Source organism: Cnephaeus nilssonii (genome assembly GCF_951640355.1).
Source record: "Cnephaeus nilssonii genome assembly, chromosome: 11".
NCBI lineage: Eukaryota > Metazoa > Chordata > Mammalia > Chiroptera > Vespertilionidae > Cnephaeus > Cnephaeus nilssonii.
The window spans coordinates 13004557-13028682 of record NC_137082.1 but is presented as its reverse complement, the minus strand read 5'-3'; the positions used below and the strand labels follow the sequence as shown (position 1 = coordinate 13028682).

Genomic DNA, 24126 nt, shown 5'->3' with positions numbered 1-24126 from the left:
CACAGACGTGCTGTGACCTTCACAGTGGCAATGACTGAACTCAAAGACATTACATCAAAGTGAAACTAAACATGTACACTATGCAACACTGGCAAATACTTCAACTGGTCATCGTGATAAGACAGTACTTTGTACATGGGAAGCTATTTAAACTATGATGATGTCAGCACCCTACCCCAGGAATTCTGATGCAATTAGTCTGGGGTGTGGCTTGGGCATCAGAAGCTTAAAGTGCTTCCAGGTACTTTTAAAAGCCAAAGTTGAACATTGCTGCTTGCAGAGGAAACAGGAACTAGGGAAGTCTATATAGCAATCCAGTTTGTGGGAGGGATAGAATTTGAATCCAGTGTCCCTAAGATTGGAGGCTTGGAGAATCACCCCCACCAACAACCTGAAGGACTGACTGCCTATCCACAAGAAACATCTGGGAGATAGCTCTCGGCTGAGAGAGGTGGGGGTGGAGAAGACTTAGGCAGAACCCTGATAAAACAACCCTTCTTTGGACTGGGACCCTGAGGGTCTGTGACCTGGCAGTGGGAGCACAAATTTTGATGAGCAATGGGTAGAGGGTAACTTCCAACATGCTGGCAATGTTTCATGTCATGACCTTGGTGAGGGTTACCTGGATTTTTGTTTTATGTTAATTTGTACATTGGATTTTTGCCCGCATTTCTATTTGTTTGTTACACTTCACCAAAAATAAAAGAAAAATATTATTGCCTGCCTTGAAAGATCTATCTAGGTCACTTTCTTACATTGAAATAGAAGGAAATACATTTAGTGTTGGGCTTGATCAGTGATCCCCAAAAGCTAGTCGCCAGGGCCTGGCTAGCTGTGCAAAACAACTGGAAATTATTAAAATCCTAGATCCCTAGACCCCAACCTCCTGAGAACCAAGCTCGCAATTCTCAGGGAATCACCAGGGCAGAGTGAACAGTGTGAGCCAAGCTAATGGAAACTCAGATATGGCTGCCAGTCGGCTCTATGAGGGGGGCAGTCCCAGCACAGGAACAATGACCCCTGCGAGCACCCCTGTCTGGGAGAAAGCCACCCCCAAGTTCTTGCCCTGATGCCAGACAATCCAGTTCCTCCCCGATTGTCTCAAGTTTCTCTCAAGCCACCGCCCCAGCACTGGAGCCCAGAGGAATCAAGTCTGCGTAAGTCCATGTGCCTGGGTCTCCAGCAGCATCTGTGTCAATCAGCCACAATCCCCGCTGGTTTTGACATCCTGAAGTTACAGGGACTTCTCTTCCCAACCCTGGAACCCTAGGCTGGGGATCTGGTGTGGGGCTGGGACCCCTTGCTCCTCATGGGAGGTCTCCACAGCCACGATATCTCTCCATTTAAAAACAAAAAAACAAGACGCCACATGTGGGTGCCAGACCAGTCCATTCCGTGCCTCTGCCCCTTCTACCAGTCTCAATGTGCTTTCTTCTTTACTTCTCTAGTTGTAGGACTTCCATTCAGCCAGATCTCAGGTGATTCTAAATGGTGGTTGTTCTGTATTTTAGTTATAATTTTGATGTGGTTGTGGGAGGCGGTGAATACCGACATTTACCTACACTGCCATCTTGGTTCTTCCCAGTTTTTTGGTTTTTTTAAATCTGTTGTATTTTTTATTTATTTATTTTTAGTCTCTACTTCATTTATTTCCATTCTGATCTTTATTATTTCCCTCCTTCTGCTTACTCTGGGTTTTTCTTGTTCTCTTTTTTATTCTTTTAGTTGTAGGGTAAGATCATTTATTTGAGATTTTTCTTGTTTCTGGAAGTATGCCTGCAATGCTATCAACTTTCCTTTCTGGACTGATATCATTGTGTGCCACAGATTTGGGGTTATTGTGTGTTCTTTTTCACTTGTTTCCAGCAAGTTTTTTATTTCTTTTTTTATCTCAATGGTAACTCATTCACTGTTCAATAATATATTTAGCCTCTGTGTGTTTGAATGTTTTTGAGTATTTTTATTGTAGTTGGTTTCTATTTTCATTCCATTGTGATCTTAAGAAGATGCTTGACATGATTTCAATTTTCTTGAACTTTATTAAGACTTATTTTGTCTCCTAACCTGTGGTCTGTCTTTGAAAATGTTCCATAGACACTTGAGAAGAATGTATATTCTGCAGCTCTGGGATTAAATGCTCTGTAATATCAATTAAATCCATCTGATCTATTGTGTGGTTTAAGATCACTCTTTTCCTTGTCTGGATGATCAATCCAGTGATGTCAGTGAGGTGTTAAGTTCCACCACTATGACTGTATTGCTGTCTCCTCTTAAATTCCTTTAGGAATTTTTAAATAGATTTCTGTGCTCCTATTTAGGTGAAGATATGTTCACAAGGGTTATATCCTCTTGTTTAATTAACTCATTTAGTATTATGTAGTGACCTTTTTTGTCTCTTTTATGGCCTTTGTTTTGAAGTCTATTTTGTCAGATATAAGTATTGCTACTCCAGCTTTTTTTTTTTTTTCATTTCCATTCACATGGAATATTTTTTCCATCCCTTCACTTACATCCTGTGTGAATATTTTGTTCTGAGATAGGTCACTTGTAGACAGTATATATATATGGATCATGCTTTTGTATTTAGGTACTCTATGCCTTTTGGTTGGAGCATTTAATCCATTTACATTTAAGGTTATTATTGACTAGAAGCCCGGTGCATGAAATTCATGCACGGCAGGGGGTTGTCCCTCAGCCCAGCCTGTACCCTCTCCAATCTGGGACTCCTGGAGGGATGTCCGACTGCCCGTTTAGGCCCGATCCAGGATCGGGCCTAAACGGGCAGTCGGACATCCCTCCTGGATCGGGCCTAAATGGGCAGTCGGACATCCCTCTCACAATCCAGGACTGCTGGCTCCCAACTGCTTGCCTGCCTGCCTTCCTGATTGCCCCTAACCGCTTCTGCCTGCCAGCCTGATCACCCCCTAACCACTCTGCTGCCAGCCTGGTTGATGCTTAACTGCTCCCCTGCCAGCCTGTTTGCCCCCAACTTCCCTCTTGTGCCAGCCTGGTCACCCCTAACTGCCCTCTCCTGCAGGGTTGATTACCTCCAACTGCCCTCCCTTGCAAACCTGGTCCCTCTCAACTGCCCTCCCTTGCAGGCCTGGTCCCTCACAACTGCCCTCCTTTGCAGGCTGGGTGCCTCCCAACTGCCCTCTCCTGCTGGCCATCTTGTGGTGGCCATCTTGTGTCCACATGGGGGCAGGATCTTTGACCACATGGGGGCAGCTATATTGTGTGTTGCAGTGATGATCAATCTTTTATTAGATAGGATAGAGGCCTGGTGCACGGGTGGGGGCCAGCTGGTTTGCCCTGAAGGGTGTCACAGATAAGGGTGGGGGTTCCCTTGGGGTGTGGGGCGGCCTGAGCGAGGGGCCTGTGGTGGTTTGCAGGCCGGCCACGCCCCCTGGCAACCCAAGGGGAGGCCCTGGTATCTGGAATTTATTTTCCTTCTACAATTGAAACTTTGTAGCCTGGAGCGGAGCCAAGCCTGGGGCTCCGGCAGCCATTTCTGTGGCAGTTAATTCACCTTCTACAATTGAAACTTTGTAGCCTTAAGCGGGTGAGCCCGGCCAGGGTGTGCGGAAAGCTTTGCTTCCCCTGTTGCCGCCAGCAACCCTGGCCTGCTCTCTCAAGCTCCATTCTGCCGCCATTTGTTTCAATTTGTTTACCTTCTATAACTGAAGCTTTGTAGCTTGAGTGGAGGCTTAGGCCTGCAACGGCTATGGAAAGCTTGGCTTGCTCTGTTACCTGGGAAACCTTGCTCTCTGTGGCTATAGCCATCTTGGATTGGGGTTAATTTGCATACTCGCCCTGATTGGCTGGTGGGTGTGGCTTGGCTGGTGGGCGTGGCTTGTGTAGCGGAGTGATGGTTAATTTGCATATTACCATTTTATTAGAGAGGATAGGCATTTATTTATTGGCATATTTATTTTTTAGGCCTATGTTCCTCTCTCTCTCTCCATTTCTTCTTCTCACACAGTCCAATTAGCCTTTCTTGCAATGCTGGTTTGGTGGTAATAAACTCCATTAGCCTTCTTAAAAATTCTGAGATGCTCTCTATTTCACCTTCAATTTTAAATGATAGCCTTGCTGGATAAAGTAGTCTTGGTTTCAGATCCTTGCTTTTCATTATTTTGAATACTTATACATATCATTCCCTTCTGGCCTGTAAGGTTTCTGTTGAGAAATCAGCTGAGTCTTATGGGGGCTTCCTTATAAGTAACTGACTGTCTTTCTCTTGATACCCTTAAGATCCTGTCTTTGTCTTTAATGTTAGCCATTTTAATTATGATGTTTCCTGGTGTCGGTTTCTTTGTGTTCATCTTGATTGGGACTCTCTGTCCTTCCTGAACTTGTGTGACTTTTTCCTTCATCAGATTAAGGAAGTTTTTGGTCATTATTTCTTCATACAGGTTCTTTATGCCTTGCTCAAGTTCCTCCCCATCTGGTACCCTTACGATGCGGATGTTGTTACATTTTATGCTATTTCTTGTCTTCTAAGTCTTTGATTCAACCCTCTGCTTCCTCTAACCTACTGTTTATTCCTTCCATGGTTTTCTTTATTTCTCATCTATGTCATTTTTTTTCATTTCCGACTGGTTCTTGTGCATGGCTTCTATGTGCTTTTTCATACTATTGAGCATTCTAAAAATCATTATTTTATATTCTGTTTCTGATAAATTGCTTGCCTCCATTTCATTTAGCTCTTTTTCTGGAGTTTCCTCCTGTTCTTCTAGCAGAACAAAGTAATCAAGGAGAGGGGGGTGAACAGTTCTCTATGTGCAGTCCAGCACACGCCATTCCGATAAGGACCTCAGAACTGGACAAGTGATAGTCTGGTGTGCATCAGTCATCCTGGTTTTATGTCATCCTGGTTCTATGGTTGAAGGTCAGCAAATCTCCCAGAACTGGGATGACTGAAGGTCAGAGTCTGTATCTTCTGAAGTTAGTTCCTAGAATTCTTATACAAACATGCCATTTATCTATAAGCTACATATTCAGAGTCAGCATTTACAGAAACAATGTCAAAAGACTGGTGAGGTGGGTTACAATTTTCCACTGTTACAATACTAGCTTAGCACATGACTACCAGCCATTTACTCACTTTCAGTTAGAAAGTTTTAATTTCAGACTATCCTAGCTGGTGACTTTAGGTCTCTGAGTTGTAAAGCTGCCATACAGGCCTCCCCTGAGCTTATCAGGTTTAGTATGTGGCCCCTTTTTGTCCACATTTTCCCCTTTTGGTCATAAATCAATCCAGAGGATGCATTAATGACAAATTTTGGATTGGATAATGTGGTCCCACTGTGCTAAGAAGGCTCATTCCTAGAAATTATTAGTGTCAGTGTTTGTCTTGCTGAATGATCAACCACTGAGGAAAGGGCAAGACTGTGACCTTGGATAGAAGTCAAGGCCAAATTTTTCTCAAAAGTGAAGAGCAGGTATATGGGAGGCAGTCAAGTCTAAGAGCCTTCATTAAGAACAACACTCTGGCCCTGTTTGGCTCAGTGGATAGAGTGTCAGCCTACCGACTCAAGGGTCCCAGGTTCGATTCCGGTCAAGGGCATGTACCTTGGTTGCGGGCACATACCCAGTAGGGGGTGTGCAGGTGGCAGCTGATCGATGTTTCTCTCTCATGAATATTTCTAACTCTCTATCCCTCACCCTTCTTCTCTGTAAAAAATCAGTAAAATATATATTTTTTAAAAAAGAAAAACACTCTGGATCATTTCTAACCTACTAGCTATCATGATCCAGGTTTTGCTGTCTTCCTTCTCTGTATTTTGCATCTAGTATATTTACTTATAGTTTGAGGGCACACCATATACCTCCAATTTTCACAGTCTGACCATGAGATGGGTTTCCATTTACTATGGCCCATTGGTTTCCCATTGGAAACCCTCAAGTGCTGTCCATTATTAATCTGATTCCTGCTAGTTGTGCAACTGGGAATTATAACCTAAAGATTTACTCAGGAACCAAGCTGTAAGAACACAACGCTGTAAATTACAATTACCAGCTAAAAATTCCAGAGGCCAGAAGGACAGTAAGTTTCACAAGTAAATTTTCTATGCCTTAGCAGCAGTTATAGAGGGCCATGTTTTTATAGCCACTTTAGCTTCCATTTGAATTAATATAATTAGTAGTTTTTGTTGGGTTAGGGTGTAAGTACATTTTCATAATTAGGTTCTAGAATTTATACATAAAATTTCTTTCTTAATATTTATTTGCCACTAACCTTCTACAACTTGCCTTATTCTTCTTAGTTTTTCTCTTACTCATTCAAAGAAAACCAACTTATTAGGACAAACTACTTACTTTTAACTTCTCTTAAAAACATATATATCCCTTTCCTTCTTTTTGCTATAGCAGTCCTTCTAAATTTCAAAAGAGAAACCATAAAAAGAGCATTATTGATAATAGAAATGTAATCTTATACACCTTTAGCAATTATTAACAGTTGGATTATGTACACAAGGTTTGAGAAAAGCCCAAAGAACAAGTATAATTATTATTATGACTAATATTAACAGACAGGTATAGATAATCCTATCTAATAATAGACAAATATGCAAATTGACCGCACCTTCGCTACGCCCAAGCTATGCCCACCAGCCAAGCCACGCCCACCAACCAATCAGGACGAATATGCAAATTACCCCAACAAAGATGGCGGCTAATTTGCATATCACGACAGCGTAGAAAGAAGCCAAGAGCTGCAGAAGGGAGCAAAGCTGCAGAGAAGCAAGCAAGCCGGGGGGAGGAGAAGGGAGGAGCGGAGGCGGGGCCGCGGGAGAAGGAAGGAGAGTGGGCGGGGCCGCGGGAGAAGGGAGGAGCAGAGGCGGGGCCGGGGGACAAGGAAGTTGAACAGGCTGGGCCGGGGGAGAAGGGGCGGGGCTGGGGGAGAAGGGAGGAGCGGAGGCGGGGCCGGGGGAGAAGGAAGTTGAACAGGCGGGGCCGCGGGAGAAGGAAGGAGAGCGGGCGGGGCTGGGGGAGAAGGGCGGAGCAGAGGCGGGGCCGGGGGAGAAGAAAGTTGAGCAGGCTGGGCCGGGGGAGAAGGGGCGGGGCCGGGGGAGAAGGGAGGAGCGGAGGCGGGGCCGGGGGAGAAGGGGCGGGGCCGGGGGAGAAGGAAGTTGAGCAGGCGGGGCCGGGGGAGAAGGGGCGGGGCCGGGGGAGAAGGGAGGAGTGGAGGCGGGGCCGGGGGAGAAGGGAAGAGCTGAGGCGGGGCCGGGGGAGAAGGGAAAAGCAGGCGGGCTGGCAGAGAAGGCGGGCCGGGGGAGAAGGGAGGAGCGGAGGCGGGGCCAGGGGAGAAGGAAGGAGAGCGGGCTAGCGGAGAAGTTAGAAGAGCAGGGGGGCTGGCGTAGAACGCAGGTCGGGGGCAAGGGAGGAGAGCAGGCAAGGCGGGGTAGAGTGCAGCAGGAAACCCTATTGCAGGATTTTTCCTGCAACGGGAACGCTAGTCAAATTAATAAAGTTCAACATCAATTTGTAGGTATACAGGCCTTGTCAATGTTTTGAGAAAGATGTCTTTCTCTGATGTCAGCAACTTCTCATCCTCAAGAAGTCTTTGATCTCCACTGTAGGTGGAGGCAAGAATCAGAGACCAGGGTAGATGTCCATTTGAAGTTTGGGACCTGATAAGGTCCCGTCCAACAAAGGGAAAGAGTCTTTAATCAATGTCCTTTCCAATGGACAAAATCTTCTGGTTGTAAGTCGTGGTCTTTGAAGTCTTCATCTCCCCGAAGCGCACTTGTGAAATGAATGTCACTAATTTATCAGTCCCTATAATCTGGTTAATAAGTTCTTGATAATAATGCAGAATGTCTTCTTCTAGGAAGGCTGATTTTATATGTCCCTTCATCCAGATGCATAGGGTGACCAGTGACTATTTAATGAGGATATAATATATGTGTTTACTAAAAGAAGTAAATTTCAGGTTGAGGAGCACCATAAGAAAAGCTTTGGCCTAGGGCCATTAAAAGCTTCTGAAAATTTACTTAGTTGACTTTTAATTGTACCATATTCATGATCCAGACAACTGGGGTGATAGGCACAAGGAAAATACTGTAGAGTAGGTCAAATATTACAAATGGATTGAATTATTTTCCCAGTGAAATTAATCCCTCAATCACTAACTCAGAGGAAATTCCCCAACTGGGAATAATTTTTGCAAATAATAACTTACCTACTGTTAAGGCTATTGCTATCCTGCAAGCAAATGCATCATCCCAGTGAAAAAATATATATACAAATCATAACTAACACATATTTGTATTCTTTAGATGGTGGCATTGGATAAAATCCAATTACCATACTTCAAATGAATTGAAAGGATGTGGGAAATGGCCTTGGGACACATGGAATGATTTTCCAGGGTTATATTTGGACAGATAGAACATCTGCTATACACTGTACGAGCTACAGCAGAAGGTTTCCAGTAATATTGTTTATTTCATGAAATCTTATTTTCAGGACCCCAATGTGTTAGCGCATGTACATGTTAACGTATAGCTCATCAATTCCCTATAGGTAAAATTGGCTTCTGATTCATACCATTTCTGGATCAAAGGTTCCTTCTTTTTGTTGCCATATCCTCTTTCCTTCTTCTGCAGCTGTCTATTGGAACTGCAAAAGATAGTCTTTTATTGATAAACAAGAAAGCAAGGAGCATTCTTGGGTTTGGATAATTACTGTTTAATGCCACCTGCCTAGCTGCAGCATTGGCTAAATGATTTCTTTTTGCTTCTGTGGTTGTAGCTTTGGAATGTCTTAAAATATTTATAACTGTCAATTATTTTCACTTCTGTATGACATATAATAATTCTGCAACCTATTTTCCATTTTTTAAGGCTGCCCTGAGGAAGTTAAAAAGCCTCACTGCTTAATAACATTCCTAAGTCATGAGCTACACCAAATGCATAGTAACTATCAGTGTAAATATTGGCTACTTGATCTTTGCCCAATTGACAAGCCTGAATCAGAGCAATTAGTTCAGCTTGTTGGGCAGGTCTTATTTCAGGTAGATAAAGACTTTCAATTATGCACACCACAAAAGTTATTGCATATCCAGTTCGGTAATGTCCCTGTTCATCTTTCAGATAAGATTCATCTATAAACCAAATTAAGTCAGCATTATCAATAGGAGTTTCTTGTAAATCATTCCTAGGTGGTCAATAAGCAAAACACAATTGTGGGTGTCTTCATCCTGTAAAAAGGGTAACAAAATTGTAGGGTTAAGATGATTACATCGAGTTAAAGTAAGATTAGGTGCAGAAAGTAAGAGCCAGTCAGTTGACAGTAGTGTTTAACATGATGAGAATTCAGTGGAGATTCAACAGAAGGAGGAACATAACCAAAGGAGAGCTCATAACTATCTCTTCTGTTTGTTTATACAACATGGCTGTAGCAGAGATGGCCCTCATACAAGGAGGGAGCCTTTTGCTACTGAATCTAGTTGCTGACTAATATCCTATCCTATCTATCATGCCCTCACAAGATGGTGGCGCCCATGGCCACAAGATGGCGGCACCCAGTCCCCTCAGCCCCGCCTCATCCAGCTGGAGTCCCCCAGTCCCCTCAGCCCCACAGGGGAAGGCAGTTGGAGACGATCACGCTGGCAGGCGAGCCGTTAGGCATCAATCAGGCCAGCAGGGGAGCAGTTAGGGGGCTATCAGGCTGGCAGGCAGAGTGGTTAGGGGCAATCAGGCAGGCAGGCAGGCAGGCGAGTGGTTAGGAGCCAGCAGTCCCGGATTGTGAGAGGGATGTAGGCTGGGCTGAGGGACACCGCCCCCGTGCATGAATTTCGTGCACCAGGCCTCTAGTAGGTCTATAATGATCTCCATGTTTCTGAGTTAAAACTTCCAAAGCATTTCCTTTACTTTTATTCATAAAAATTTAGAAAGTTTATAATTAGTTGTCCCAGAGCAGGAACTTTAGATAATTCTTTAGAGATTTTACAGCTTCTTTCCCTTCTGGGTTCTACTGAATTGGATCAGGTCCATTTGACTTTAATAGGACATGTAGAGGCTGGGCCATTAATAAAAAATTTGGAACCCAATTGAGACAAGATCCAGTCAAACACAGGAATCCTCTAAGCTATTTCTTGTTTTTGTAAGAGGAAAAGATAAGATTTCTCTGAGTCTCTCAGGGTTAATCAGTAGCCCATCTTTAGGTATGAGATGGCCAAGGTATTTTATTTGAAGTAAGCAAAATTGAAGCTTATCCTTTGAGACCATATGTCCTTTTACAGCTAGCTGTTGTAATAGGCAAATTGTGTCCTTTGGGTAGTCTAGTAATGTCCTAGAGCATAAAAGTAAATCATCCACATGTTAGATTAGAGTAGAATCTCTAGGAAATTTGACATTATTTAAATCAGCCTTTAATATCTGGGAGAAATAGCTGGGGCAATCTGTATATCCCTGGAGCATTATTGTCCAAGTAAATTAGCAGTCTTCCCAGGTGAATATAGGAGATATTGACTATATTTTTCTACTGGAATGCAAAAAAGAAAAAAAGACACTACAGAAATCTATTACTGAAAATTATGGCAGTCCACAGGAATGGCTGATAATAAGGAACGTGGATTTGGAACCACAGGATATCTGGGGATAATGATCTTATTTCTAGCTCTGAGCTTCTGTACAAATCTCCATCAGTTCCCATTGACTTTCCTTACTGGAAGGATAGAAGAATTACAGGGGCTTGTACTTGGAATTATAAGACCCTTTTAAAAAGTGATCTTGTATATTGGGCTCAATTCTTGAGCATAAAGAATATCAGTGACTGGAGTCGTATTGGAATATCCTGTAACGAATGTTCAGTCCATCTCAAGATTAGTTTTCTCTTGTAGAAGTTCTTTTAAAATCATTATTTTCCCAATTGGTTCAGTATCTGATTTACTTAGTTCTAAATGCATTTCACCCTTCTTGGAAAAGGATATGCAAGTGCCATGGGTTTCAAGGAAATGTCTCCTTATTAGGTGAATTAAGGCCAATTTGACCAGTAAAAATATATGTTGCCCTATAACATTCCTTAGTTGGAAGGAGACTGGTTCTGATTTAAGAACACTCATTGGTGATCACATATCCCTACTATTTTCACAGAAGCTTAACTCTGAGGGAGAAGGCAACTTAACTGGGTATGGTTAAGAACAGATAAAGTAGCCTAAGTATCTACTAGGGCCTTAGTAATTTCCCTTAATGGTAATTTCAGTTTATCTTAAACTATTGTAAACAGAAGGAAAAATGCCGTTTCATAGTCCTCAGAGCAACCATATTGAAATGGGAATTTTTAGGGGTGAAATAGGCAGGTTTAGGGAATTTTTTAAAAAATTAAGGGAGTCCATGGAAAAAGCACAAGCTACAAAGCTGCAAAAGGGTACATTTCCATAAGACAAGGGAGTTGGGAGAGGCAACAATTACATTTCCATAAGACAAGGGAACTGGGAGTAGCAAAAGGTCTATATTTACATAATAAAGGAGGGCCTCGCATGTTGTCCTGTGTGAGGTTTGACCTTTGAGCTCAGGAGTTGCTATAGTGATCAAATCAAAGGGGAATAGTGGCCAATCAGAGGGGATATCGAGGCACAAAAAACTGCAGCCTTTATAAAGGGGTGGGGGGGGGCAGGCGGGGGACTCATTGGGACTCTTTCCCCTTCCCCATATGGGAGTCTGTGCTGTGGGACTCTTTCCCCTGCCCCATGTGGGAGTCTGTACTTGTTCTTCAATAAATTTCCACCTTTGCTATAGCACCACCTTTTGTCCGTGGTTTCATTCTTCAACAAGAGCCCAGGAGACCATCCTGCCCAGGGAAACATTGCGTGTTTCCAGTCCAAAATTCCCGTATCAGTACGCTTGCTTCTGTCTCTTTCCTCTTTCTAAATCCCATTTTAGTTTTCTATACCCCTTCTGAAGGCGAACAGATTCCTCAACAGGAGTTTCCCAGCAAACCTTACTTAGTAATTCTGTTGCTTTGCTCCCAGAAACCAGTAGGTATATTAATTAGAATAGGTCAGAATAGCCAGAACCACATGTTCTAACAGGTAAGTTAAATTATTTTGTGAACCCATCAGGGTCCCAAAGAAAATCGGAGAAATCTTTAGGTAGATTCCTTAAATCTGTTCTAGTCCAAGGAATACTAGTATATACAATCATTGGTTCCCCCTGCCGGAGGCTGGCTTTTCCCTGAAAGGAACTGATAGAATGTTTGGATTACCCTTGTCAGAATTTCTATTCTCATTTTTCCTTAAGTTAATAGGGAGTGACAGTGGAGGAGATATAGAGAAGATAGAAGGGAAAGAAGTGAGGTGAGGGCAAGACCAAACAAGAAAGCAAAGGATATGATGGAGGAGCTGCAGTAGCGGGGAGAATGGGTTGTTGGCATTTATTAGCTTCAGAAGCCTTCCTTACTTCAGAGACTGTCTCTAAAATGTCTTATCAACTTCTTATAGAGAAGAGATTTTATCTGTGCTTCTCCTAGATTCTTCTAATTTCCAATCAAGATATGCTTCCCATTTACTCAGTTTCACTTTAGGGCCAGCTTTTTCTAATTTTGTATGCAAAAAAAATTTTTTTTTAATTTAGGCATCAAAAGAGTTCCATTTGGCCATCTTAAGTTGCTATCACTTCTAGTTAAATAGTCCCATTTCTGTGACTACTTGCAAGTAAAGGCTTCCTATTTATTGTATATCTGTGGAAGTATTAATAGGGGCTGGGGCTGGAATTTTTCAGCGTGGAGGCACAATTTCCCATGTTAATTTTAGTTTGCACAATCTGAACAAATTTCTAGGGATATTGTGTGGTAGGTTGAAGTGTGCTGCTTATGAGTTGAGATCCAAGAGGCTGTAACCTCCCAAGTTGCACCAATCCCTCTTCTATGTCTCGGTTTCTCTTCTGGCTGTCTAATACAGCTGGAGGACTTGGAGCACTAGCAAACCAACATTATTGTGTGTGTTTCCAGAATTATTTTATTAAATAATTGAGTTGGAATTTCCTATGGGGCTCCTGCACATCATGAGGGATGCCCTCTGATACCTCCACAGAGATTCTTAGTCACCTAAGACTACCCAAGATTCCAGCTGAAGGGAGGAAGTACCCATTTAATTTCAGAGCTGAAAGAGTTCAGACTTTCATTTATCCAGCAAAAGGTTTTGTTCAAACTCTCAATAAGTAATTCCAATTGAAAAGCCAAAATTGAAATGAGCCACCCATCCCAACTCCAACCTGAGTTTTCAACTCTTATCTTTAACTTAGGTTCTCTCAACACTTACCCTTTAGCTCCACCTGAAGAAATCTTTTTAAACAGCTCAAATAAAGTCAGGCCTCTTACCTTAAAACGGGGAAGTCTGGAATTTTGAGAAAAACTCATCCAAGTTCACCTGATGCAAAGCAAGAAGCTAGCATAAGTCGAGGTCTTCAAGCTGGTCCAACAGGATTCCAGCTGTTGCACTATGCCAAGTAAATGTCAATGTAAGAAACGTTTAAACCTGTAGAGAATTTTTATGAGCTTATTTGAGCCAAACTGAGGACAATTGCCAGGAAGCAAAAATCTCAACAGATTGAGAAAATACTCCAGAGAATGGCTGTTGTGCACCTTATTTTATTACAATCAAAGGAGGAGGCATAAGGGGTTACATGAAATCCACTGGCAATACTTTAGGGAGAGGGAAGAAAGCAAAGTGGGGAAATCTCTGGGATTGGATAAAAAGTAAAAGAAATAGACACATACTTCTCTTATATAGGTGGGTATAGGATAGTTAATAGCTAACATGTAGCATGATAACAATAGCAATGAGGGACTCTGAGTTCTCCTGCTCTGGTGGGAGATTGTGCCCTAAGGGGTCTGGAAAGAGGAAATTATCCTGACATTCCAAAGGTATGTTACTGTACATGCAAAACAACAATAACACTAGACAGGCTCAGTTAAAGTAAAGACTGACCTTTGTCAGGAAAGATACCAGTCTAGGACATAACTACCAGCCATGACTGGCTTTCAGTTAGAAAGTTTTAATTTTAGACCATCCTGTGTGGTTACGTTAGGTCTCTGAGTTGTTGTTTTTAATTTTTTTTTAAATTATTGATTTTAGAGAGAGAGAGGAAGGGGTAGAGAATGAGAGGGAGAGAAACGTTGATTTGTTTCACTTATTTATGCATTCATTAGTTGATTCTTGTTTGTGCCCTGATCCGGGATAGAACTCACAACTTTGCTGTGTATCAGGATGATGCTCTAACCAACTGAGCTACTCAGTCAGGGCTAGGTCTCTGAGTTCGTCAGGCCCACCATGCAGGTTTAGTATGTTGCCCCTTTTTCATCCACACTGCCCTGGAAGGTGTAAGAATGAAATGGATGATGGAATTGAGAACCTGCTCAAAACCTCCTTGCATATAGCACTCAGTAATGTAAGCACTTCTGTCCTCATTCACAATATTGGCTGTCTTGAGGGTAGTGGTCAAAATCAGCTCTGCAAGGACTAGCACAGCTTATGGTGATTCTGTTGCCGGTGGAAAGGGGGGTCCTTTCATGGGGTCATAAAAAAAGCATTTCTGGGGACCCACACATGGTAAATTGAGGTGTGGTAAGGCTAAGGTGACCAGATTTTAACATTGGTAAAGCGGGACACCATTGACTGGGGAGGGGGGGGGGTCTTTTTTTTTAAATATATTTTATTGATTTTTTACAGAGAGGAAGAGAGAGGGATAGAGAGTTAGAAACATCGATGAGAAACATCAATCAGCTGCCTCTTGCACACTCCCTACTGGGGATGTGCCCGCAGCCAAGGTACATGCCCTTGACCAGAATCAAACCTGGGACCCTTGAGTCCGCAGGCCGATGCTCTATTCACTGAGCCAAACCGGTTTCGGCCCGGGTTGAGGGGGGGGGGGGGGGAGGGGTCTTGATTAAAAATTTGGTCTATATTGTAATCGCTTTTGTGTTTTTTTTAATAAAAGGAAATTCACTTCTTAGATCATCGTTGAATTTGCATCCTCTTTTCTTACTCATTATGTTAAAAATCTAAAAAAAATAATTTAAAATTATATTATAAATTATTATATGCATATTGCTTAAAAACACAGTAAGTAGGTACATAATTACATGAACATATTTTATTGTTAGTTTATAAATTAAATTAATTTGATTGTTATAAAGTAACTATATTTTAAAAATTATTTTAATCCTATATTTCTTTCTAAATAATAACAATACTAACTTGTATAATTTTTCCTCTGAATTTGCCGTAACGTAAGTAGTGAGTGTCACTTTCAAGGCCGGCACTAGACTTTTTGCCGCCACTATAAAATATAAATAATACGAGTACTGTCTGCTAAATTCAAGAACATTTATGTATTTATGAAATAAATACATAAATTACTTACCTAAATTATCTGAATAGCTGATTTGTAATGACATCACTTGTTTAACTAGCTTACTAGCACGCAGTACGATGTGTATCGTCTGAGAGACAGTTACAAAATGTTTTCGTCGTTTCCAATCCCCAAAAAATGCCATTGTTCATTAAGTCCAAACAATGGTGGTCGAATTCTAACAACTGATCAGCAATGCGAACTTTGATAAGCAGTTCTCGATAATCAGTTCTCAACAATTATTTGTTATTATTAAAGTTTAACATTATAAAATGAACAAAAATAATATAAAACTCATATCCTGGCTAAATAGCCACATGGCCGCCGAAAACCGTATATTCCCTTCCCGTTCTCCCGCCGTTCCCTAGCTTGTCGTGCATTCTTTCCAAAAATCGGGACTTTTTTAAAACGCCGCGGGACGCGGGACAAATTGTTAAAAATCGGGACTGTCCCGCCAAAAGCGGGACGTCTGGTCACCTTAGGTAAGGCATATTGAAGCTGAAGCAAACACACAGGACTATCCTGGGCTCAGCTCTGTCCCACTGTGGGAAAAGTCCAGCCTTTCCTTCATCAGACCCAGACATGGGGCCAGAGTCTAGAAATCCTGTGCCATGTGAAGACTTAGTCCAGATTAGTCTCTGTCCCCATCTGGCTAGCTTAGTGTGTTCCAGCTGTGCTTTGGCTGGTGCAGTGCCCAGGTTCATCTTGGAGCCCACACTTCTAGTCTGTGTGGCTGCTGGACCCCAGGTGGCTGCTAGGCCCCCATGGTTGCTACGGAGAGAGTGTATGAACAAACCCAGCAAACGCACGTTACCCGGCGAGAGAGAGCTTTGTTAAGTTTGGGAAGGACTGGGCACTCTTTCAAACTAACCAATCAGTTTCTCAATCCTTTACAGGCTTGCATTGGGTCCTTCCCCTAACCAATCCATTTCCTAGATCTTCCAGGGTTCCGTGTCCCCTATCCAATCTGATCCTTTCCCCAGGCTAGGCTCCTCCCCTTTATGGTTGCCATCTTAGTTCCTATTGTGAACGCATTATCGAAGAACCACCTCCCCCTGCACCATCTAGGCTTCCACTGAGCATGCACCCAATAAAGAAATGTCCCCTTTATTGCTTATTCCTCCCCCTGTAGTTTGGAGAAATGGACCAGTTGTACCCTGGAGAGACTGGAAATCCAGTCTTTTCTCCCTACATGGGGAGGGAGGGGTATTAATCCCCCTGTTCCAGCAATACTGCCATCCTTATGTGAGGTGCCTATGAATGCTACAGCTTCCTAGCAAAGCAGGCCCAATATTTGACTCAGCTCCCTAGTTTATTAGGCTTAATGTCTAAATCCCTTTGCTCTCTTCATTAATATCTAGCTTCCTATGATAACAATGCACAGCCAAATCTCCACTCCTCAATCAAGCTGAGGAAATGGGATGAGAATTCTGTTTTCTTCCCCACAAATTCAGCTGCTGTGTGTGAACCTGGGACAAGTGTGTGCCTGAATCACCTTATGACTTACTTTTAGATAAATGTTGTGCAAACCATGAACCTTAGCCATGATTTCTTTTTTCTAATTAATAGGAACATATTTCCCCTTGGGAATTAATCATGTTGAAAGTTGAATTTTCCCTTTGACATGACATTTGTGTGTTTTTTAGCCACTTTAAAAGAGAATTACTCTTTTTTAAAATATATTTTTATTGATTTCAAAGAGGAAGGGAAAGGAAAAGAGAGAGAGAGAAAGATCAGTGATGAGAAAGAATCATTGATTGGCTGCCTCCTGCATGCCCCCCACTGGGGATGGAGCCCACAACCTGGGCATGTGCCCTGACGGGGAATCAAACCATGACCTCCTGGTTCATAGGTCAATGCTCAACCACTGAGCCACACCCGCCGGGCAAGAGAGTTATTCTTAACAGGCACTGTCTACTGCTTTTCTGAGTATGAATATAATTTCCCTTGGGAACTTAATGGTTATTATGAATGTAATCTCATGCCATCCTGAGATCTACTTAATGTTCAGATTAGCTGTCTCTAAACTTGGTCTAATACGTCCAGCCTCTGTGTGCTTCCACACCATCACATGTCTCCCCCTCTGCTTTTGCTACAGCTGTCGGATCTTCTCTCTGCTTCTCAGTACACTGACTTAGGTTTTTGCCAGGATGTTTTAGTTAAGATAGAAAAGCCAAAGTAGGAAGTGAATTCTGGGGGTAGAGTGGGCCTGGTGCAGCTTGGCCAGGCCTCCATGCATCTCTCCTGGGCTCCATGTCTTCTGCACTTCCCTGTTCCCAGGCAGGCCCTGCCCTGTGGTGACTAAACGGCTACTGTAGCTCATCTCTGTGTCTTGTCTTGTGCGTACTGCTCATGTCTTTGTGTCTGCTTCTGAGGGGCCCTGATAGTGTTGAATGGTCAGGCATGAACTTGCCACTTAGGCCAGGGACTGAGATTCTGGGAATAACCATCACAAACCCCCTAGCAGCCAGGGTGGATCCCTGAAAATGTAGGGGACAAGTTGGGGCCCAAAATCAATCAGGATGGCTTTACCAGAGAAGGGCAGTAAGGACAACCTAGCCTGTTAACAGTCTATCTGTAAGCCTCTTACAATGCCCCTCCTGGCAGGGGGTGGATACAGACTATTCCGGAAAAAAGCAGTCCTGCTGTGACTTCCCACAGCACCCAGAGGTGTACAAGTGTGTGTTTCCCAGTGAGTTGCCTTTCTATGCATCCAGACCACCTCAGGTGGGCGCCTGACAATCCCCCCAGCTTCCCTTCCCCCGTTCCTGAGACACAAGAACTATCACCGTCCTGGGGACAGCCACTCGCAGCTCCTGCTTTAGAGGCAACAGTGGGTTCGGGTTTTGGGGGAGCCAAATTAGCCTTTCACATCTCACCTCTCATGGCACCAGTTCAATGTGTCCTTCTGTTTCTCTGTCTAGTGAAGGACACGGGAAACCTCATCCACCCACATCTAGTGAAAAGACAACCTGGGCTATATGGGATGTCTCACCGGCAAGGCTGTGCTTCTCCTGTATGCAGTCTGTGCTGTTGACTCAGCTGCCTAGCGGTCTTTTTGTGTCCTAAATCTCATCTATGTTCTAGATCAGCACTCACTACCAGACACTGCGTGATGACTGGAATGTTCTCATCCACATGTCCGATCTGGCAGCTACTGACCACGTGTGGCTACTAAGCACTTGAACAGTGGCTACTGCCATGGAGGAACTGAATATCCTATTCTGTTCTGTTTTCTATTCTATTCTGTTGTTTTTATTTATATTTAACTAGCCACATGTGACTAGTGTATTGGACAGCACAATCATCTAAAGACAGGTAAACTTGCCGAAACCGGTTTGGCTCAGTGGATAGAGCGTCGGCCTGCAGACTCAAGGGTCCCAGGTTCGATTCCGGTCAAGGGCATGTACCTTGGTTGTGGGCACATCCCCAGTAGGGGTGTGCAAGAGGCAGCTGATTGATGTTTCTCTCTCATCGATGTTTCTAGCTCTCTATCCCTCTCCCTTCCTCTCTGTAGAAAAATCAATAAAATATATTTTATAAAATAAAATAAAATAAAATAAAATAAAGACAGGTAAACTTAAGTCTAAGGTGGGTGACCTGTTATTGTGTAGTTCCTCCCTAACAGACGATAGATTGTGTGTGTGTGTGTGTGCGTGCGTGTGTGTGTGTGTGTGTGTGTGTGTGTGTTCTCTTTTGAGTGAATAGGCCCCTTCCAATTTCGTTCTTGGGATTATTTTCAGCAACATTATTTGATCAAGAACATCACCACAAACAGAAGAGAATGAACAAAATAAAGCTTTATTAGAGCTGCCCTGCAGATCACTCTGAGGCCCTGGTCACTGTGCAAGCTTACATCTAAGCCATTTCATAAATAGCACCATCACTACAGTCTTCTCAGTGCACCACACGTGACAGGTCCAGGCGTATGGTCCTCTGTGGCTAACAGACCGTCATATCTGTGTGCTATAGCCAATGGCCACTCCATTGGTGCCACAGGTGTACTTGCCTAATCACCCCAGAGGCCAGCACAGCTACAGCCCACAGTAAGTATCCAGTACCCCCAGACACTCCTTGAACACCTACACAGGTGCAAGGTACTATGGACTGTGAGGTAACGACAAGGATAACCTTTCCTGTCCTCCAGGCCCACCTGCCCCTGTACTCCACACCATCGTCCCTGGCATGCTTGGCTAATAAATAAACACTTTCTGACTTGATGATTACATCATCATGCTAACCTTAAGGGACTTAAGGCACATTGAAAGGGAGAAACTTGATTGAGGGCTCCTGCCCTCATCCCTGGGCCTCTGTGGTTCTTGTGCCCCAACGACAGAATGAAGACAGAGTTCTAGCCAAATTCATGCTCTCAGTTACCTGAGTTTTCGCTGGCTTCCCTGAACCACCCCACAAATTTGGAGCATGCTGACCTCCTACCAAGAGGTATCCAAGGTGGGGAGAGGGAAGTCTTCCCAGATCACAGCTTGGAGAAACAGAACGTGTGACTGGAGCAGCTTTAGAACTAAAAGGTGAGCACATCCGTGCCACCACTTTACAAGCTGAGTTTCATTGTACACAAACCAAGAGAAGTAGAAATTTACACCAAAAAAAGGATGCTGCAGGCTCGAGCATTCTCAAGAGAGCTGTGTTTAGACTGAGGTACAAACACTTCCAATTCAGATATCCAACTATGCCAAACCATCATTACAAGTGCACCCCGACCCTCTCCCTGTTTCCCCACGAGCGAAGGCAGACAAGAAGATTTTCATAACTCTAGGTGTTACAAAGAGCATGTACAAGCAAACCCACACATTCCACATGTTTGCATGTTATTCTTCCAAAATATAAAAGTATAAAAATAACACATCCACCTTTTATATCTAGAAACATCTGGAAAAAAACTACCTGCTTCTACTTCTCAGTCATCTGAGCAGGCACACTTCACCAGGTTTTTCACCTTCCTGTGCAGTCTGGCGCGGGCACAGAAACAGAGTCAACAGGGACTTTTCAATTAAAGGAAACCAAATTCAGGACAAGTAGAACAGACCCTAACCAATTTTACAGAATCCTCGCATGGGTTCTCCAACACAAAGGAGATGGGATTTTAGCACGAACTTTACATGAGGGGCGGTGTGGGTTATGTGCTGGGAGGACACTACTCTGGGACATCTAAAAACAAGCCAACGGAGAGCTATGTCCTAGAAGGACAAGTTAGGGGCTTGGGCGCTGGGGCTTGGTCACAGCCCATCACTGGCGAGCAGCCTTCTTGTCTTTGTGCTCCTGGTAGGCACTCAGTATTTCCGTGATGATGCTGGGGTCCTCCAGGGTGGTGGTGTCCCCCAGACTCTGAGCTTTGTCCGTGATGATCTTCCTCAGGAGCCTCCGCATGACTTTTCCAGACCGAGTTTTTGGAAGACGTTTCACTACCTGGCAAGGAAGGGGTGCAATATTAGAATCTCAGGTGGTGCCCGCATCCCCAGCCAGCGTCCGACTGCATTGAGGAAAGAAGGGCTCTTCCCAGGGGATCGTGAGGCCCACGGTCTCTGGTTTCACCCACCTACAATCTGGACCTGACGCTGTATCAACCCAAAGGGCGGACTCAACTGCGAGTCCTGCCGAAGCCCCCACCAGGCCCGGGTTCCCCTGTACCTGTGTTCGCCGCACTGCTGACACCTGTTTCTCCCACAAGCTACATTAGCGGGGGCCCCCGGGCAGCAACAGGACCAAACCCGTGCCACAGCAGCTTGTCTCTATCCACTGGCCTGGGTCTGGGTTGGTTTTGTCTTATGTATGAGGTGAGAGCTACTTAAGAGAAAAGAACGTTGTCTTGCTAGTGTGTAGAAATTTAGCATTTCACATTTTCCAAAAGCCGCGACCCATTCACGGTCAATGGCAGTACCTTAGGAGCTGTATTTGGGCTCGTTATTAATGACCTATTTTTTGAAAGAGTTCAGTTCCTGCAAGGAGAGTTCAGGTCTCCCTGAAACTCTGGTCCCCAGGCCAACAGCTTGACCTTGTGCCACACCAAGAGGTGCTTCAGAGGGCCACTTCCATGCGAAGGAACACCATGGGGAAAATGTAACAAAGGAAGGAATGAAACGCTAAAGGGGCTGAGAGGGGGGCCCAATTCTTCCACTAAACTACTCCAACATAGGCTCCCTCATATAGGCTCTGCGGCATCTCCTTTGCTGGCACTGGGAAAGGTGTTCAGAAACCACCCAGGGGCTGAAAAACTCTGGTACTTTCCACATGTTTCTCCATTTCTCCCTAATTTTCTTCTCCTTGTAACCAGCCCCCAAATGCCAAAGTAAGAGAGCATCTCGTCTTGCTCAGCACTACCCCCCGAACAGGCAAGCTGTGCAAACTGATGCCGCTACATCTCCCTGCCCCTCTCCCTCTCTCTCCGACAATACAGCCATCCGCCACCCTCACCTACCACCCAGGAAACCAATCAGCTGGTGTCGGTTTTGTTGTGATGTTAGTTGTGTGAAGAGGAGAAGAAGGTGTAGATGAACAGTGCAGTCCAACCTGAGGCCATAAGTCCACTCACCAGAATCTCATCGGGCACAGCGTACTTGGCAATCTTGGTGGCCACTGTGGACCTGAGCTCACTCATCACTGCATCCGCGTCACCTGCTTTATCTTTCAACACAATGAAGGCAAATGCAGCTGGAAGGAGAGCAAAATTTTAGGATGTGTTAGCCAGAGTGTTGTACACAAATCACCATAAATTCAAAGGATTTCCAATCCTATGTTGATGATCTTGTAGCAGCTGGTTTCTTTAGTTGCATCCCTAAAGATGCATTATCGTCTTCATTAAAAAAGGAAGTGATTCTGTCAGTTCCTCTGAATGTCCCAGGTGGGTGGGCATGGTTGGGTGAGAGCTTGGCACCATGGCTCTGGTGTTGACTGGCTGTGTGTGTGACCTTGAACACAGAACTTATCCTCTCTCACTGTCCTTGCACCTGGGAAATAGCCTATGACATTGGCTCATAGGAAGTTTCTTCTCAGCTCCCGTGAGGTAGTACTGCACATGGCACCAACTTTGTGGGTATGTGTCCAACATGGTAAGCACCAGCCACAGTGGATAGCTAAATAAAAATATAAGTAAAAAATGTAGTTCCTTGGTTACATGAACCCCATGATGGACAGCTCCATCATGGCAGAGTCTGCTGGGCGGCAACGGCCATCCCATACTTGAGCACAGACACTTTGTCAATATCCTACCACATTCCAGAAAAGCTTTACCGGAGCTCCCACGGCTACTGCAAATACATGCATTCCTTTTTAATTTATCTGGGATAATCTTGTATATGGTATGATATCAGGATCTAATTCAATATTTTGTCCATTTGATTAGTCACTTGTCCCAGCACCATCTTGGACAGTCTGTCCTTCGCCTCACTGACCGGCAATGTCCTCCTCTCTCATACACAAAGTTTATATATATGTATGTGCAGCCTTCCTTATTGTTTATTTGTATTTTATTCCTATACCAATTCCACCCTATCCTAATGAATTCTCATTCTGGCACATATCACCTAACATACTATGTAATTTCCTCATTGATCATGTTTATTGTTTATGTCTTTCTCTCCCCTTTAATCTCTAACCACTACAGCACGACAGCTCTAGGGAGCAGGAACTTGTATCTCTTTCACTTTCTGCTGTGTCTCAGTATCTACAGCTGTGCCTGGAATATAGTAGGTGCTCAACAAGTGTTTGTCAAATGCATCAATGAATGACTTTCCTGAATAAGCTACAATCTGTAGAGACTTACAGCCTTTCCCTGAAAGCCTCCTCCCATTTCCACCTGGCAAACTCCTATTCATCCCTCAAGACCCAGTTCAGCTACCTTGGACTCTGGGAAGCTGTTCCTGACTCTGTCCATGAATGCAGCTGTGGCACTTGCTATGTGTGAACAGCTGTTGGTCCCCATGCCCACCGCACTAGGTTGTGAGATCTTTGAGGGGAAGAGCTGCACTTTTATCTCCTTTTGGTATTTGAAATTCCAAACAGTCTAGGCCCAAACCACTGGAGCTCAGAGGAAAGGCACAAAGCTAACACCTGAGCTGTCTGGGTAGGCCCACTGAGAGATGTTTATTGTGGATTTAATTAAAATTTTAAAACTACCAAAGCAACACACACTGATTACCAAAATTAAAACACAGTAGAAATATATAAAATAAAACTATACCTCCCCTCCTGGCTCTCTCCCTTCACTCCACCCCTTAAAGGCAGAGCAGAATTATGATTAGGAGAGACTGTTCTTGCTCCATATTCTGGCTCTGCCACTTGCTGCCTGTGAGGAAGTCACTTAGCCACGCTATGGCACAGGTTTCTACCTGGGACCTGGGGAGCTAACAGTACCTGCCTCGTGGCTGCGTCAGGATTAAATGGTGACAAAACCCACAAGGAGGAGGTTCTCAGGGGCTCTGGCTGCTGTCCCCAAACACAAATTTTAAAGCTAACTCCTGGGTATATGGTGCCATCTTTTAGACCCTGGTGGGATCACACTGGACATGCGGCCATGTGCCCCCTTGTCTCTAATTGGCACCCTTCCCTGCCAGTCACTTGTATCTGTAACGAGATGGCAATAAACTGAGCCTGGATTGGTGAATTCTGAGCAGAGATGGGTCAGGAAAGCCTGGACATGGGAGGAGGAGTCGGCTGCAAGCCCGGAGGAGGCGTGCAAGGCTGACCTCAGGGACTAGTGAGCCAGGCCGATGGCAGAAGCACGGCACAGTGGTGAGATGAAGCACAG

General features: G+C 44.1%; 1 protein-coding gene across 2 annotated transcripts in view; it reads right to left on the bottom strand.

Annotated features, from left to right (window-relative positions):
• Positions 1-19144: 19144 nt before the first annotated feature.
• ACSS1 (acyl-CoA synthetase short chain family member 1) overlaps positions 19145-24126 on the bottom strand; it is a 61772-nt gene continuing 56790 nt past the window's right edge. For both annotated transcript variants that reach the window (XM_079785005.1, XM_079785006.1), the window contains exons 13-14: positions 21913-22031; positions 19145-20789 (exon numbers count right to left, since the gene is read on the bottom strand). In XM_079785005.1, coding sequence (XP_079641131.1) covers positions 20610-20789; positions 21913-22031 — 299 coding nt within the window. In that variant the 3' untranslated portion in view covers positions 19145-20609. The remainder of the gene's footprint in view (positions 20790-21912; positions 22032-24126) is intronic.